This window comes from Marmota flaviventris, chromosome 16 (assembly GCF_047511675.1).
Source record: "Marmota flaviventris isolate mMarFla1 chromosome 16, mMarFla1.hap1, whole genome shotgun sequence".
Lineage (NCBI taxonomy): Eukaryota > Metazoa > Chordata > Mammalia > Rodentia > Sciuridae > Marmota > Marmota flaviventris.
Window position 1 is genome coordinate 65,786,722 of NC_092513.1, and position 17,850 is coordinate 65,804,571.

The 17,850-nt window shown below is 48.2% G+C and overlaps 1 protein-coding gene across 1 annotated transcript; it reads right to left on the reverse strand.

Annotated features, from left to right (window-relative positions):
• Positions 1–1,443: 1,443 nt before the first annotated feature.
• Prelid3a (PRELI domain containing 3A) lies at positions 1,444–17,572 on the reverse strand. Its single transcript, XM_027920272.2, has 7 exons — positions 17,524–17,572; positions 9,669–9,837; positions 8,738–8,827; positions 5,792–5,862; positions 5,601–5,703; positions 3,017–3,127; positions 1,444–1,997 (listed from the first exon to the last, which is right to left on the reverse strand). The coding sequence occupies exons 1-6, from the start codon at positions 17,553–17,555 to the stop codon at positions 3,074–3,076; spliced, it is 519 nt and encodes a 172-aa protein (XP_027776073.2). The 5' UTR covers positions 17,556–17,572; the 3' UTR covers positions 1,444–1,997; positions 3,017–3,073.
• Positions 17,573–17,850: the final 278 nt, after the last annotated feature.

Below are 17,850 nucleotides of genomic sequence, written 5' to 3' on the forward strand. Positions count from 1 at the left end.
GGCAGAATCAATTGACTGACATTTACAACAGCCCTCACACTAAAAATGCCATCTTACTCCAAAAACACCCGGGACCTCTGCGGCCTCACCTCTGCACAGATCAGAGAAGCTGCCCTGACACTATCCAGCCTTCAGCACATGCTTTCCAAATCACAGCCTCACATGCTTCCCTCCAGAACACAACTCCCAAGATGACACACTTAGACAATGACCCTGTGAAGTGACAGAGTCATCCTGAAACCTGGGAACAAGAGGCTGCACTGGAAAGAGTGGGGTACAGTGACCCAGAGATTGTCCCTCCTCACCCACCAGTGGACTGGGCACAGCAGAGCCAGTGAATGTGGCCTTCGGGGCCCCAGGGATTAGGGCTGGGTGCATGCAGCGAATCCTCCAGGGGGAATCCTCCAAAGGACCTTCAAGATAATGTTTAAAAAGGAGAAAAAAAGGGGGCTGGGGATGTGGCTCAAGTGGTAGCACGCTCGTCTGGCATGCGTGCGGCCCGGGTTCAATCCTCAGCACCACATACCAACAAAGATGTTGTGTCTGCCAATAACTAAAAAAATAAATAAATAAATAAATAAGTTTAAAAAAAAAGGAGAAAAAAAGCCAGGCATAGCGACACACACCTGTAATCCCGACAGCTCAGGAGGCCAAGATAGGAGGACTGGGAGCTCAAAGCCAGCCTCAGCAAAAAGCAAGGCACTGAACAACTCAGTGAAACTTCTAAATAAAATACAAAATAGGGCTGGGGATATGGCTCTGTAGTCGAGTGCTCTGAGTTCAACCCCCCTAACAACACACAAAAAAAAAAAGTAGGAAAAAAAGACAGTCACAAAACAGTACACACAGCACGATCCTATCTAAGTTTAATGAAAGAAGGGAAAGATCAAACCCCACATGTGAACTTTCACAGGCACGGAGAATTTCTGGAAGGGTCTGTGAGAACAGGGTGGGGGAGTTCACCTGCAGAGGGAGAGCTGAGGACTCTGTTCAACACAGTCCTGTGCTTTTCTTCTAACCAATTAAATATGGGCTGCTTTGACTTTTTTTTTAACTAGTATTGTTCTAAACTTTGATTTCAAAACATTGAGAAAAAGCCTTTTGCCCTGATCCCTGAAATGTCCATGAAACTATGAGGAGAAAACCAGGAAAACAAACTTCAAAAACTTGGAGGTGTTGGCACCCTGAGGCCATCAGTTATAGCGGGAGAGCAGAGCTGGGGCTGGTGACGTAGACAGGGACAGTCCAGCCCAGGCAGGGCCCAAAGCCACCAGTGAGAGCCCAGCAGGTCCCACACCCCAGGTGTCCCAAGAGGGCAGTGCCAGGATCGAGGAATTGCTGCCCAGCCTGTAGGAAGTGGGAGGCCACTGTGTTCCTCCCCTCCCCAGGAGCTGGGGAGTCTCGTCAGAAGTCAGACCACTCCAGAAAAAAGACATTTGGTAATTGACCACAAACCCACCAGACCACAGGACCCCACAGCAAGTCCAGTGGCTCCCAGGGCTCAGCTCCCATCAGTGTGAAGTGACATCTGAGCAGAGCTCCCTGCCAAGGGGTGCAGAGGGGACCTGGGGCAGAAGGAAGCTTCCGGATCAGAGACTGTTTCTGTGAAGCATGGAGGGCACATGCAGGTGGAGGGCAGGGACAGTGTCAGCTCTGCAGAGGGACAGGGCTCAATGGGGACATAAGAAGGAGCTCTCACAGCAAGGTCCCAGTACTGGCAGAAAAGCGCTGGGGGCCGTGCCAGGGAAAGGCAGCAAAGGCCCAGAACAGGCCCAGGGCACAGTGGCAACATGGTGTGGACTGGCGCTGGGGTTCTAGCACTCCTGCAGCCTCCGCATGCCCATGACTGCAGCCTGCACGCTGAGGGCTGCTCCAAGGTCACCAGGGCTTCCGTGCCAGCAGGTTCCCCTCCAGACAGGCCGGAGCCACGTCTAGCTCGCCTTTCTCCATCTTCTTTCTCTTCCTTCCTGTCTTCTTGGAGTTTTTGGGTCAGGAATCTGGTTGAAGATGGAGGCAGGTTAGCTCTGGCTTTGGGGGAAACAGAACCTGAGGAGCCATGACTCACATCAATGCTCGCTCTCTCTCTCTCTCTCTCTCTCTCACACACACACACACACACACACACACACACACTGCAACACCAGCCTGGTAACCTCCCTGAGAGTGCTCAGCTCAGTGCCACCAGGAAAGAGGAAAGACTGTGGCAGCTCTCAGCCTTGGATTCAAGGTCAAGGTCACTGGCAAACTGCAGCTTCAGTGACTGAGGCAAAATCAGCAACAAGTTCTTAAAGACACCAGGACCAGGCAGCTTATTGGCTGAAGGACGGCCAAACGAGAGCAGGCAGGCTGGGGACAGACAGATGGACAAACAATGGGGAGCTGGGCCCAGAGCAGCACAGCCCAGCAGCCTGACGGGGACCAGGAGCATGAGGAGTCCCTGGACAAAGGGAGGCAGGGCTCTGGTCTCCTTTCCCAAGTGAGACGTGGCCAAGGGTGCTGGGCACCCAGTATCAATTTCACAGGCACAAATCAAGCAATGCTTGTGACACTCTCAGACATGCCAGGGATAGTTCTGCCACTGAAGAGAAGCAGGCAGGGGCTAAACACTGGCTCTGGCAGGTGACAGACTATGTATGGTGTGGGGATGGAGCTCAGGGGTAGAAGTATGAGACCCTGGGATCCATCCCCAGCTCCAAAAAAAAGAGAACAAATTTTACCCCAAATGAAATCTCTTCGCCTCAGAAGAGCCTTTAAGCCCATCTTGACCTACCCAAGGAGGGTTCTTCACTAGCCGCGCACTGCAGGAGGAACCTGCAGGCACCAGAGGACAGCAGCTCAAGTGTCCCCGGAAAACACATCCTGCATGAAGCAAGCAAGTGCAAAGCAGTGGGGTTGGAGGGTTCGACCTGGGGATGGACACTGAGAAGCACAGGCCCGGAGAGGAGCGCAGCGGGCTCCTGAGCATCCTCTGCACACGCCCCATGCACGCGGTTAATGAAACGCCAAACATCTGTACCAGGATCACGAGCACTGCAGTGACCACCGTGTATCCCGAGGTGCAGGTCCACGCCTGTTAGCTCACAGCACTTTCAGAATGTTCGATTATCCACTCAATAGCAGCCCAGCCCTGCAGCAACACAGAACAAGGTCCACTGTGAGTTCCGCTGCGGGCCTGCGCAGGCAGCAGGAGAGGGGCGACACTGTGGTAAAGACACAGCAGTGACCTGTCCAGCATCGCCCTCAAGCTCAGAATCAGCCGGAATGTTTTCTCTACCATCTTAGTAAATTGACACCCTTGCTCCAGCTTTCCCAGCCTTGGCACCCCCTTAGTATAACACAGAAGGTCCTCATTCCCCCAGAGGTTTGCGAATGCAACCCTGATGTCCCAAGTCCCAACCCTGAGCCTGCTGCCTAGAGGCCAGGGGGGCCCCGGCCACAGGCCCACCTGCACCCCACCCCCACCCCATCTACACAAGGCTACCAGCTGTTCCTAGGCATATGGAAAGACTAGCCCATCTGCCTTCTTGGTGGCAAAAGGCAGTTCCAGCAGAGAAGATGACTCTTTTCCTCCTAGGTACAGGCAGTGACTCCTTAAGCCTTTCACACACCACCTCTTAGGAAGTGAAGTAAAAGAAAGCCAATGTGGCTCCTCTGCCTTCACCCTGCTTGCTCTCCACGAAGCTCTGAGGGGGCTTTACATCACTGGGCAGCCCCTGTCCCCACCCTCCTGGAATATTTTGTTCCAGTCGACTTCTGAAGCCAAGCACCTGAGGACATGAAGTTGAGGGGCATATCCTCCATGAGAACTCCACACGTTTCCTGCCCCACCTCCCCTGAGTAGAGCAAAGTAACTGCCTACAATTCTCAAATCTGGACTTTTCTTTTTTTGATGGGGGTGGTATTGGTGACTGAACCCAGGGTCTCTTATACTGAGCTACAGCCCCAGCCCCTCTCATTTTTTTAGACAGGGTCTTACAAAGCTGCCCAGGTGGCCTCCAACTTGACATCCTCCTGCCTCAGCCTCCTGAGTTCCTGGGACTACAGGTGGGTACAGCAGAGCCTGCCTCAGATCTAATTTTTCTTTTAAAAAATAATAATAGGGTAGGCAGGCTCTTCTATTTGCAACTAGTTAAAATGCAGGCCAAATGTGGTTTCACCAATTGGTGACTTAAGCATGGAAATGTCAGGGGACAGACAGGTGAGGATGGAGGGAACATGAGGTCAAGAGAACAATTCTATAAAATGGGCCCACTGCGCTGACCCCCAGATGCTTTCTTTTCTAAGAAGCAATTTACATGCATCCTAGCTGGTCTAAGAGGACAGACTATGTCACACTCCTCAGCAAACTACTTATTATCTGCAGAAGAAATCCAAGCCCAAAATAATGTTCATCAGAGGCACCCAGACATTATTATTGGTAATAACCAGATCCTGAAACTCCAGGATATAAGGATAATTCCTCCTAACAATAAAATCTATAAGAATGTATGGTTAAGGATCCAGTTAGAACCAATCAGCACGGGCCAAGGTGACCTAGAGTTGCCATGGCAGTGAATACTTGGAAGTCTGATGTTACCCTGCTGTCATTCAAAGGTCAAGAGGTGGACCTGGGTGGAACATTGGAAACTTCTCTGGGATCCCCAATAAAATGAATGCAGGAGAGGCAAGTTGCCCCTCTCCTCTCCGAGGACCCACTCTCTCCCTTGAGAGTGTTCCCTTTCCCTTTTCCTATTCCTTCAATAAACTCATTTCTGTCACTCTAAGTGACATGCCTGAAATCTTTCTGACTTGATTGCAAGAATCAGGGCTTGGGGGGGGGGGGTGTCTTCATACTGCCTCAGTTTCTCAGAAGGCCCCAGCTCTGAGGAAAGGAAGGACAGCCCAACTGATTCAGAAAATGAAAATGGAGAAGCCAGGGTGGGAGGAATGGACCAGGGGAAGACATGAGCCGTGAAGTGAGCCAAGGTGGAAAGCAAAGGCCCTGCTCTGGCAAGAACCACCTTTAACTTGAGGAACTTCTCCCTTCCCAACTTCCAAGCTCATTCCACCAATCTGATGGAGGGGAAGGACATCTGGACTCCCAGGTTGATCTCTGCCTCTACCCCAGCCCCTGGGCACAGATGGAGACCTCCACAGAGCTCACTCCCAAATCCTGCTAGTGGGCACCACAGCTTGGGGCACTCAAGCACAGCACCTGGTGCCTGTTGTACAGAACATGCTGCCTGACAGCGTCAGAGCACACCATTTCCTAGTGTCATGTGGTGAGCTTGTGTGCTTTTGCAGAACCTCCAGAATTTGGGCTCTCTTGAAGGGGTAGCTGCCCTGGCTGGGTTTATACTCCAGGTCTGCCCCTTACTTTCCCTACTAAGGAGAGTAGCCCTATGGCTCCCCTGGCCATAGACATTTTGCCCTTCAGGCCCTGTCCAGCCTTCCAATGCCACTGGTTTTGAATGTAACTGTGGGAAATGCTGTGGAATTATAAGCTCAGCTACTGATGGAGAGCCCCAGCACCTAGGAGGACTTATAGCACTAAAAATGTCTCCTGCTTCACTTGGCACTTAATGTTCAGACCACAAACAGAGCCCCACACTGGTACAAACCTTCTTGGCATTGGATGATATCGTGTTTGCCATGAGACTTTCCAGATAGCTGCCAAGGTTAATCCCCTTCACGGTGATGATGGCTTCCTGTGTGAGCACAGTCCTGCGGGAGAGAATAGGTGAAGAAGTGGAAAAGGGAGCTCCCCCACCTCTGCTATTCTATGTGCAAATCCCAGGATGAGAAGGCTCACTTTCCAGGGTTCTCCGGGTGAGGTGTGTACACCAACCTCTCATTCACTGACACCAAATTTGTGAGTGTGATCTTCAAAAAGAAAAAAAAAAAAAACAATAGCTTTAAGTTCTATTTCTCTTGTACTTCTTCCCAAACCATCTGCCCATATTCTTCCACCCCAAAATTAACACTGAGCATAGCCAAAGCAAACACATAGGCACCAAAGGCCCAACCACATCACGTTCTAGGGACACCATATTTCAGCTCTTCCTGTGGGCAGCTGGCATCTCTTCTGTGCCAGTGCTCTGGACTCCAGGGTACTTCCAAGCTATAAGATGCACCAGCAGGTACAGGAAAGGACAGTGCCCATGTGAACAATAGCAAGCTCTCTTCCCCCTTGCACCAGAACCAGGTCTTGAGGCCCTGGCTCCTGGGACTGCATGGGACAGACCCCAGTAGCCACATAAAGACTGTGGAGGCCTTGTCTCCTCAACATCACTTCCTGTAAACAGCCAAGTGCCTCATTCATCTAGGTTTTCTGCTTTGGCCTATTGGAGAACTGGTGCTCCAGCACAGCACTGTGAACAGGAGCTGACAGTACTCCCTGACGTGGTGGCTGCAGACACATGAAGTGAATGAACACCTAGAATGTGGCTAGTGTGACTGAAGAATGGGATTTAATTTCATTCATTCCAATTAATTTGTTTAAATAGCCACATGTGGCCAGTTGGCTCCCACCCAGGACCAGGAAGTGCTGGAATTTTTATGCAGGAGAGGCAACTTAGGGAGTCCTTCAGCAACCTAGTATAGAACCCTCTTCTCCAAGAGCCAGTTCCAACACAAAACCTTTGTTTGTTGTTTGAGACCAGGTCTCTCTTTGTTGCCCAGGTTGGTCTCCATCGCCTGGCCTCTAGCAAACCTTAATCCTCCCTACTCTGAAGTAGCTAGGATTTCATGAATGTACCACTGTGCCTAGCAAGACCATTTAAAAAAAAAAAAAGTTTAAGTTGTCAAAAGCAAGATAACCCTTCAGCAGTGATAAACACTTATTTTCTGCTCATATAATAATTTCACTAAAATCCTGTACTTTCCCTATTCCTCCACAGCTAGCCAGCCTCTGCCTGCCCGGCCCATCTGTGTTCTGATACTAGGGTACACCTGCTAGTCTTTCTGGGAAACGCCTGCAGTCTTCAAACCCCAGTCACCCCTTAGCTCCCCTACAAGGTTACCTCATGGCCCCATCGGGGGCTTTTGCCCTTACTGTTTACACACCTGCACAGGTTGGTCATGCTGCACATGGGGTGGTACACCAGCGAGGGCAGGAGTATCTGTCTTGCATTCCCTGCCCCTAGCATGATGCCTGGCAGACAGCAGACTCCTGATGTGGTTAGTGGAACCAATCAATGAATGATTCCAACCAGTGCTGTGGCCCAAGGGACAAAGCAGGCAAACCAGAAAAGGGGGATGATGGAGAAGTAAAGCTCCACAGAGGAGTACTGGGATGGGATTTTTCCCAGAATGGCTCATTTCTGTGGTTACTAAGAATAAGTGATATTTGTAAAATGAGCCATTTTCCTATCCTGTGCATTTTCCCCAACATGCATCTACACAATTTTAATTAAAAGTAGTAAAAGAGGAGTGAAGAGAGAACATGGCTTTCAGCATGACCAGTAGGGCTGAGGGTGTGGCACACTGGCAGAGTTCTTGCCTGGCATGCACAAGGCCCTGGGTTCATCCCCAGCACTGCAAAAACACAAAACAAAATAGGCTTGGTGACATACATCTGTACTCCCAGTGACCTGGAGGCAGAGGCAGGAAGATCACAAGGTCAAGGCTACCCGGGCCACTGAGTAAGAACCTTTCTCATAAAAATTAAAAAGGACTGAGGATGTAGCTTCGTGGTAGAGCACCCCTGGGTTCAAGCCTAGTACCACAAAAACAAAAATAACTGAAAAACCACTAAAAGTCACATCTGCTTCTAGGAATCAAGACAGTGTTTGTTGTTTGTTGTTTGAGACCAGGTCTCTCTTTGTTGCCCAGGTTGCCCAGGGGCTCCTGGGCCTAGTTGTATCCTGTCACCTCATCTGCCAGCCAGTGTGTTCATGTGGTGACAGTCATCAACATGGGCCTTGTTTGTCTTATCCCTCTTAAGTGACACCTGAATACTGTGCATCTTCATGGGCTGGCATGTCAAATACAACACATGCACACACTGTGAGAGGGCTACATCAGGTTGGCACAGTGTCTCCTCCAGTGGTTGTTACCCTTTGTGTTTACAGCACACAGTCTTTCTTCTGGCTTTTCTGAAATACACAGTCCACTGTCGTCATCCATAATCACACCATGGAGTAACAAACAGCTCACAGACTTGGTTCCCTTAATTGGAAATGTGCATTTTTCTACATGCTTATTATATTTGTTTTTGTCTTTTAATTTTTTTTTTTAACTGAGAATTGAGCCCAGTGCACTTTACCACTGAACCACACTTCCAGTGCTTTATTTTTTATTTTGAGACAGGGTCTCACTAGGTTGCTGAAGGACTCCCTAAGTTGCTGATATGGGTCTCAAACTTGCAATCCTCCTGCCTCAGCCTCCCAAGCAGCTGAGATTACAGGAATATGCCACCACACCTGTCTTTATTATATCAGAATAAAAAGTAGGGCTGGGGATGTGGCTCAAGCGGTAGCATGCTCGCCTGGCATGCGTGCGGTCCGGGTTCGATCCTCAGCACCACATACAAACAAAGATGTTGTGTCCGCTGAAAACTAAAAAATAAATATTAAAAATTCTAAAAAAAAAAAAAAAAAGAATAAAAAGCAAATTTAAAAACTCAAATAAATTTGAACTTCCTATGAAATTCAGTGCTCACTGAGGCCAGAGCCAAGCTGGAAGTAAGATTAAATGAAGGCGCTACGCACCATCACCAGGACACGGCTAAGCACCGCTCTCCTAGGCCATTGCTTACATTGCTGGAACAAAGTTCCATTTTCTTTTCCACTGGATCCACAACAGAATGCTCTTTGATGTATGTCAAAGTCCTACTGGTCCCCAAAATCTAAAAAACAAAATGAAACTAGTATAGTAACATGCTAGAATTCCGTTTGCTAATTAATTCACCTATTTACTGGACAATGATGTGACTGGGAAATGGACACAACAGACAAAATCTAGTCTTCAGGACACTTCCATTCCCATAGGAGACAGATGTTGAAAAAACTAAATGAGTTCAGAGCTTGAGTGCATGACAGTAACTAATGCTTTGACAAAAAAGTAGGGTGAGAGATGGGGACCAAAGTGGCCCAGAAGGCCCCTCTGCTGAGAAGGCCTCTGGGATGAATTCTGTGGGAGGGTCAGGCACGAGGGATGTCAGATCCAAGCTGTGGTGTACAAACCCTCATGGAAGAGTCTCTGAGAGAGCCAGTAGCAACAAGGGGCCAGATTTACTCATTTAGTGACCTCCAGAGCAACTCTTCCAGTTATCTGCTGAATTGTGTCCCCTCTAAATCCATATTTTGAAGCCTCAACCCACAGGACCTCAGATTGTGAGTAGGACGGGTTGCTAGACCTCATTTGGTAAAAATGGGGTCCTATGGGTGGGCGCTACTCCAGGATGAGTGGTGTCCTTCCCAGGAAACAGTCAACATGTAGGTAGGGGGCGCAGAGGCCCTGGAGGAAGCCCGCCTGCGGACACCTTGACTTGGGGCTCTGGCCTCCAGGACTGAGAGCCGACAGCCTGAGCTGCAAGTGCACCTTGGCATCTCGGCAGGCAGCCTAGCAGAAGAAGCAGATAAAGCTATTGCGCCCAATGGGGCAGACGGGGTGGGGCAGAGAAGGGCGCAGGGGCCCGCGGCCAGGACGCAGTGGCCCCAAGACGCGGTGGCCAGGCAGGCGCTCACCGCGCGGACGAGGCCAGGCAGCCCCCACTCGGTGCTGAGCAGGCGCAGGCTGTGCAGCCGTCCACGGCCATCCACGCGGCGCTCCAGCACGTCCACGCCCACCACGCACGGGTTCATCGGGTTCGGGTACTTCCGCATGGCTGCCTTGATCACCGTGTCCCACGGGTGGCTGGCGGGAGAAACACAGTCAGCCAGAGAAGTCGCAACCTGGGGACGCTGGGCCGCAGAGCAGGATGCTGCATCTACAGGGAATGGGAGGCAATGCAGTGCTCCTTCCTGGGGGTTCAACGCTTTAGCCAAACTAATCTATGCAGAGAATCTACTCCAGGCCCAACCCTGGATTCTGTGAGCCTTGCTGCTGGTAGGCTCTGGGGCAGAGCAGTTCCCACACCCAGCCTGGCATGCCACAGTAAGCTGCCCTTGGCACCAGGCCCCCGCACACCTGCATCCCTAGCCCAGTTGCCACATGGTGGGCCCTGGGCTGCAGGGTTTTCTTCCTCTGACCCAGGCTGTTTCCTCTCCCAGGCCTCGATCTGTACTCAGGGAGGCAGAATACTGTTGGCAAGAGGTGTCCCTGCAGTGAGTAAATGCTCCCATCTCCATGGTATGTGGCCCTCCCTGGTGCTGCTCCATGGGGACAGAGAACCCTAGGCAGCCAGCACCAGGGTGTGCCTTCCTGCCTGGCTGCCACAGTGAATACAAGCTGGACTCTAACGTCCAGTTGGCCTTGGGGTCCTACATGACCACCTGGACATCTGGTAGCTAAGAATATTATTGTAGAATAAATAGCACAACTTGCCGGGCGCAGTGGCAAATGCCTGTAATCCCAGCTGCTTGGGAGGCTGAAGCAGGAGGATGGCAAATTCAAAGCCAGCCTCAGTAAAAGTGAGGCATTAAGCAACTCAGTGAGACCTTGTCTCTAAATAAAATACAAATTAGGGCAGGGGATGTGGCTCAGTGGTCGGGTGCCCCTGAGTTCAATCCCCAGTACAAAAAATAATAATAATAATAAATAACACACCTGTCTTATATCTGCTCCCAGCCAAACAAGTGCTATCAAAAATCAACTACAGAAGTCCCCCACTTACCATAGCTGGATTTAGGAGTTTTTCAATTTCACTAAGGTACAAATGCATATCCATTCATTCTAGTTTTGACTTACAGTACAGTATCCATAAAGTTACATGAGACACTTAGTGCTCGTGTTTTCTGATATTCATCATAAAATGGGTTTGTGTTGGATGGTTTTGCCCAGGTGTAGGCTAAGGCAACTATTCTGAGTACATTTTAGGCAGCTAGACCATGGTATGGAGTGGGGTAGGCATACTGGATGTATTTTCAACTGGCAATCATTGTCACCTATGATGTGTCTAATTAGGACATGACCCCACGTCCTGAGGAGCAGCTCTGCTTTGTTCCAGCTTCTAAATGGTATATGACCAAGCAGCCACTTTTTTTTTTTTTTTTTTTTTTTTTTTGGTACTGGGGATTGAACTCAGGGTTACTCAACCACTGAGCCACATCCCCAGCCCTATTTTGTATTTTATTTAGAGACACAATCTCACTGAGTTGCTTAGCATCTCAATTTTTTTGGTGAGGCTGGCTTTGAACTCGCAACCCTCCTGTCTCAGTCTTCCTAGCCACTGGGATTACAGGCCAACACCACCGAACCCAGCCCCAAGCAGCCACTTTTATTGTAAAAATGTGTTCAAATTTTTAAAAATAAAGAAAAGTGTGAAGAAATTTAAAAGTTTCTACAAGGTGCCCTCTCCAACAATAACCATGGCAACATTCTAACATGCATCTGCCCCTTCCATCAGCACAAACACCTCGGCTTCCTGGAGGCTAGCCAGTCTGGGAAGATAGTGGGCCACAGGAACAGTGACCATATAAAGGTCACCTTCCACAATGCTCCCCCCTGCTCATACAGGCTCACAATCCTACCACATTCCCAGAGCCTGTGGGGGCCCCAGGTGTCCTCAAGCTGTTTGTAAAGCTTCCCCTACAGGACACCACTTCCCTCTCTGACCCTGAGCCCTGCAACTGAGAAAAGTGAATACTTTTCCCCCTGGTCTGTCTCCTGCCATCAGACAAGCCCCAAACCAGGTACACCACTGCCACTGCTTTCTGAACTCACAGGCCTCAGGCCCATCTGATGGAGCCAACCAGAAGGGCCACCACCCTATAATGGGCATGCACCTTCCCCCAGAACCCTGAGGGGCTGCTGTCAAGTCTGCCAACCTATCCTGGATGTGCTCCCCAGGATGCCTGCAAAAAGAATGTACCTCCACAATGCCATTATCTCTCCAGATGCACCCAGGCAACTGTGAATAGCAAGCTTGGACCCTGCCTAAGCCCTAGGTGCATGCACACACCCATACACAGGTATACACACATGCACACACAATGCATGTGTGCATACACACTCATCTTTTAAAAAATTTAACTGATGATCCCCAGCATCAAAAAAGAAAGATTTGCCAGGCATGGTGGCGCACGCCTGTAATCCTAGCAGCTGGGGAGGCTGAGATAGAAAGATCTCAAGTTCAAGGCTAACCTCAGCAACAGTGAGGTGCTAAACAACTCAGTGAGACCCTGTCTCTAAATAAAGTACAAAATAGGGCTGGCTCAGTGGCTCAGTGGCTAAGTGCCCATGAATTCAAGCCCAGTACAAAAAGAAAGAAAGAAAGAAGAAAAAAAAAAAAAGAAAAACTTACTGGGATTATACTCAATAAGAGTTTATTGAGCACTTCTTATAACTGATAAATTTTCCTGTATCACAAATCTTCTTTCAAAAATATGATTTTTAACAGCTGTATAATAGGTCATCCTATGAATATTCAACCAGTCTCTTAGGGTAACTTATTTTGACTGCTACCAATTTTGCATTATTCAGTCAGGACAGAAGTGAAGAGTGTACATGTGTATAGGAGGTAGTCTTCTAATGTATCTAACTTTTTTTTAGGATAAAGTTCTAGAAATGGAAGTAATAAATCCAATATCAGAAATTATGACCATATTAAAGTTTTGTTCCAGATCTGATGTCGTTTTTAATATAACTGAATGGCCATTAATTTACTTTATTCTCATACAACTCTTGTTGTATAGGTCAAAAAGTCTGCAGCAGGCCTGATTAAAACCAGGTTTCCCAGATCCCTATCCTATTTCTATGGCATTCAGTAGCCTATAAATTGTGAGGACCCAATCTAGAATCCTCTCTTTAACAAGGAACTGCATAGGCTCAGTTTTCAAACCACAGAATCTTGTCACTAGGTTAATGCAGCCACTGGCTTTAACATAAAGGGCTGGGGGCACAGAGAACTGGCTGGTCTCAATCTCTCTAGAGCATCCTGAGAGCCAAGCACAGACACACTCAACCCTAGATCTAGGTAAGGAAAGAGAATCCAGATGCCTGAAAAGCAGAAAGGGTCCTAATCACAAGAAAGGCCTTCTCCATAAACAACCCATGGACTTCTGGTTTGAGTTCCATAAAAGTCATTACTTTAAGCAGAATGGACTACATCTTCCAATATAAAGCCTAAAATGATCTAAATGCAAAGAGATAATTTGCATTACTTATTTTTTAAAATTTTTTTTAGTTATAGGTGGACACAATATCTTTGCTTTATTTTTATGTGGTGCTGAGGATCGAACCCAGTGCCTCATGCATGCAAGGCAAGCACTCTCCCTCTGAGCCACAACCCCAGCCCAAATTTGCATTACTTATCACAGATGGTTCTTTTATATAAAACTTTTGCATCTTTTTGGTTGATGATTTAAACATAATATAACCTGCTTAAAATATGCACATAATTCCATTAATTACAGCATGATGAGCCAAGAACTTACCATAGACATAAGTAAAACTGAAGAAAAGGGTACAATAACCATAACATCTTTATAAGATCTAAGCAGCAAGTCAGTAGCACTCCTGTTGGGTCAACAGTCTGATACCCATTCAACTGGCAAAGCTCCAGTCTAGCATGAGCAAGGGATGGAAAGAGCATGATAGACACAGAGTGCTGGTGGGCACAGCAGTCACAGAAGTGACTCATCTGGAAAGGCTGGTGACAGGCATGCCAACACACTCCCACCTCCAGGTTTAGGAAGATGAGGAATTTGATGAAGTTTACTTTTAGAAGGAGCAGTTCCAGCTATACACTAGACAATGGTGGGAATGCAAACCCTGTCCCCAAAGGGAGGGAGGACTCTGCTGCCTCCCACCTAGGGATGGGTCCCCCATGCAGTTGTACTTTCACATGCCCCCCAGGATGAGAAAGACACCAGGCATCATCTGTGCCAGGGTGGCTAATCCAGGGAAGGTGTAAGGACAATCCTGGCTTCCACACTGGGGCTGCTCTCTCTAGACACAGCTGGGGTGTTACATGAAGAAAAAATTCCATCACTCTAGAATTTGCCAAAAATCACCCAGGGGTAGGGGCAGAGAGTGGGGACACAGGTGAAACCCGAGGGGCTTCCAGAGGACAATCTAGGACATGGCATAAGTACTCAGCACTCTAGTCTAATTTTATATATTTCTGAAATTTCCATAATAAAACTTTTTTTAAAAAAGTAGGTAGCCACAAATAATACAAAAAGGTCAGTTACATCCTACTGCCCAAAGGCTCTTAGGACAGGCCACAGCCTGGGCTCCAGGACCCTTTTAGGAAATGACTATCACAGCACTGCTGAGACATTACTAGCCTTCACCATACTGACGTTTAAACTGATGTTCCAAAAGCAATGGAGGGAAAGTGCCAGACTATCACCAGTGGTCAAGGCAGGACTCCAAACCACAGCCCAGCCACTGTGTTGCTCAACACTGCACACTCAGAGAAACAATGTCAGCTCCTCTTAGGGACATCTGTGGTGAAATGATAGAACGACTAAATCTACTGCCACTTAATCCCTATGTACACCCCTCTGTGCTGTTCTGTGTGAGGCAACAGGAAGTGCAGCAGAGTCCTTCTGCAGCAGACCAAGCTCCCTGGAGACCAAATCACCACCCAAGCCTGTATCTGGATAAACCGCACACATAATTCCATTAATTATGCACATAATTCCATTAATTACAACATGATGAGCCTAGAAGTTAACACAGACATAAGTAGAACTGAAGAAAAGGGTACTGCTTATTCCAATTTGGGATCTGGCAGACTGTTCTAGAAAATTAATAAACTGAGCTTGTTCTTTCAAGACAAACAGTGGTAGTATTTGTTGTCAAAGACGGAATTTGACAAAAACTGGATTCTGGGAAACTTGCCTTGAGCACGTTGACTGCAGCATTCTGCAACACAGGTGAACACTGCGTTCCAACAACCAGTGCAAATGTCACTGAATCACACCCAGGTGAAAGGCCCACTCACAGGCAGTCCTGAGGTTGGAATGGAATGGAGCTGTTTCCTCTGCTCACTATGGTTTTGTTTCAGATTTTATTTTGTAACAATTTTTAATAAGTCACCATTTGTTCTGCCATAGCAGCAAGGAAAAGCCACAAATTACCAACTACATACCTGTGTAAGGCTGGCATTCATCCACACACTCCAACCAAAACAAAACCGCACAACACGAAACACAGAAGCAGGTGGAGAATCAAGCTACCTTCTGCTAATCCAGACTTGCAAATATTGTGTTAAAAATGCCACTCTTCCTGCCAGTTTTTGAAAAATGTAGTTTTTTTTAAATGTTATGTTAGTGCAATAAGTCTGTTATTGTTCATTATATGAATTAATATTTTTTAATTATTTTTTTAATATGGTTGATGTCGATAGACATAATTCATATAAACAAAACTATTAGGGGTCTCCAAAATTGTAAAGTGGTCCTAGGGTTGAACAGCTGAGATCTAGTGGCTTAAATGGGCCCTTGACATAGGGCTGACTACTGCAATAAGCTTTGTAAGGGGAAAATTTGTTTAATGTCCCTTCAAGAAGACAAAGGACAAATATGGCATATTCATATAATGGAATATTATACAGCTATTATAATCAATCCATACATACATTTATACACCTATATACATACACACACACACACACACCTATATGTGTACTTAGGTATGTATCTATCCATATTGATATAGGTATCTATTGATACCGATATCAGATCACATAGATATCAATATGGACAGATCTTAAAAACCTACTGTTGAGAAGAAAAAATGCCAAATGATCTGTCCAAGGTGATGCCATTGATATCTATTTCCAAAAAATGAATGTGTATGTTCTGTGTCCATGTGCATACGTGTACATACATGTAGTCAACTGGACTTTGGCACACACACCAGAGCAAGGATTCCACCAAACCCATCATCTCTTCTGCCTTTGGGGAGAGCAGTGAGGAGAGATGACTGGGTCTGCAGGATGATGGCGATGGTTGTACAACTTACTAAAAATTTAAATTTTCTGCAAATACTGAAATTATGGAGGGCTGGGGATATAGCTCAGCTGGTAGAGTGCTTGCCTCCCATACACAAGACCTTGTGTTCAATCCCCAACATCAAACAAACAAACAAACAAAAGAAAGGAACTGAAATTGTACTATTTAAAACAGGTGACTTATATTACAGATAGGAGTCGAATGATATGTAAATTATATTTAATAAAGCTTAAAAATTAAGTGGGCCCAGGCATTGTGGCTCACACCTACAATTCTGATTTGGCAGGCTGTGGTGGGAAGACCACAAGTTCAGCCAGCCTAAGCAACTTAGTGAGACCCTGTCTCAAGATAAAAAATTAAAAGTGCTGGGGGTGTGGCTCAGTGGTAGAACATTACTGGCTTCAATTCCCAGTTCGGAAAAAAAAATTTAAATGACTGGCAGCTACAAAAATTGTCAAAAATTTCAACAGTGACTTTTCACAGCTGACGCTGGGCAGCCAACATTTCAAGACCCACTAGGGTGGTCCTTCTTAACAGGCCCACAAGGCAACTGATCCCCATCACCCCACTATGTACCGAATTCAACCTCTCCCTCTGCATCCAGAGGAGAATGACTCACCCACACCCCTGGGAGAACAGTCAGAGAAATGCAGCAAGCTGTGCAAAATAATATATCCTATCAAATCTAAAGATTTAATTTAAAAAAAACTTTCAGAGGTTTTCAAGGTACTTGGTAAATATTTAGTATGACTTTACATGTACAAAGGACAAAGAATGACAATTCAAGTTCAAGCAATAATCTCTCACACAAAAACAAAAGGCTTCTCTAAGTGGGGTCGGGGAATTTAAAAATCTTGTTCCTTTAAAAGACATTACAAAATGCCTTCAGATTAGTGACTTGGAGAAGGCCACCACTCAGGTCAGGAGGGCACTTTCCAGTAGCTCCTAGACTGCCAGAGGCTTCCCTGCCTACAAGTAAGCTCACGGCTGTGGTCCCCAGGTGCCTTCCTCTGGCCCAGCTTCCTCAGGGGCCCGAGGCCCCTGGGCCCCTCCTAAGAGGTGCTGTATGTTGAAGATGCCTGCTCTGCACAATCTCGGCAAAGCGCGAGCTGGCTCTGCAGAATCATTGCCTGGGACCTCGCCCCCGCCGCACCGGAGAGCTAGGGTGCTGCGTCCGCCTTCCCGCACCGGAGAGCGAGGGCGCTGCCATCCGGCCTTCCCGCACGGGGAGCCACGGCGCTGCCATCAGGCCTGCACGCACCGGGTGAGGCCTGCGCCCGGTGGCCGGGCTCTCGCCCCAGGATTGCCGCCCCTGCCCGCAGCCCCGCGCAGCGCCCAGCCCAGCTGCCGCAGGCCAGGCTCCGCCGGACTCCGCCCAGCTACGCCGCGGAGAAGAGGGCGCCTGTCCTTAGCGGGATGCCCAGGGCGGGAGCCGAGGTCGCTGCAGACCCCTCATCGGCCCGCAGCCCCGCCTCACCCGAACACGTGCTCGGAGCTCCAGACCTTCATAGCCGCTGGCCCCGCTACTCCGCACTCAGCGATGCTGCACGCCCAGCACGCCGGGGGCGGAACGCGGCGGTGCTAGGAAACGCTCCAGTCACGTGACCGCCAGGTCCCTGCTGCTAAAAATAGGGATGCGCGAGGCTGCCGGCGGTACTCGCACTCTGCAAATGCCAGGGCCAGGCTCCTGCAGGTTGTCCGAATTCTCCCAAAGCCCTATCCAAAAGCCCTTGTTTATATGGCGGGGGTGGGTGGGGGGGCGGATTACAGTGGAAAACAAAACCTGCCAACCCCGCAAGATACT

What these genes read in the sequence shown, in the direction of transcription:
- Prelid3a (XM_027920272.2), bottom strand. Translation starts at nt 17,555, where the DNA reads ATGAAGGTCTGGAGCTCCGAGCACGTGTTCGG. An exon ending in AGCTCCGAGCACGTGTTCGG is followed by an intron (nt 9,838 to 17,523) that starts GTGAGGCGGGGC and finishes TTCTCCCGCCAG; the next exon opens with CCACCCGTGGGACACGGTGA. An exon ending in TATCATCCAATGCCAAGAAG is followed by an intron (nt 3,128 to 5,600) that starts GTTTGTACCAGT and finishes GTGTTGCTGCAG; the next exon opens with GGCTGGGCTGCTATTGAGTG.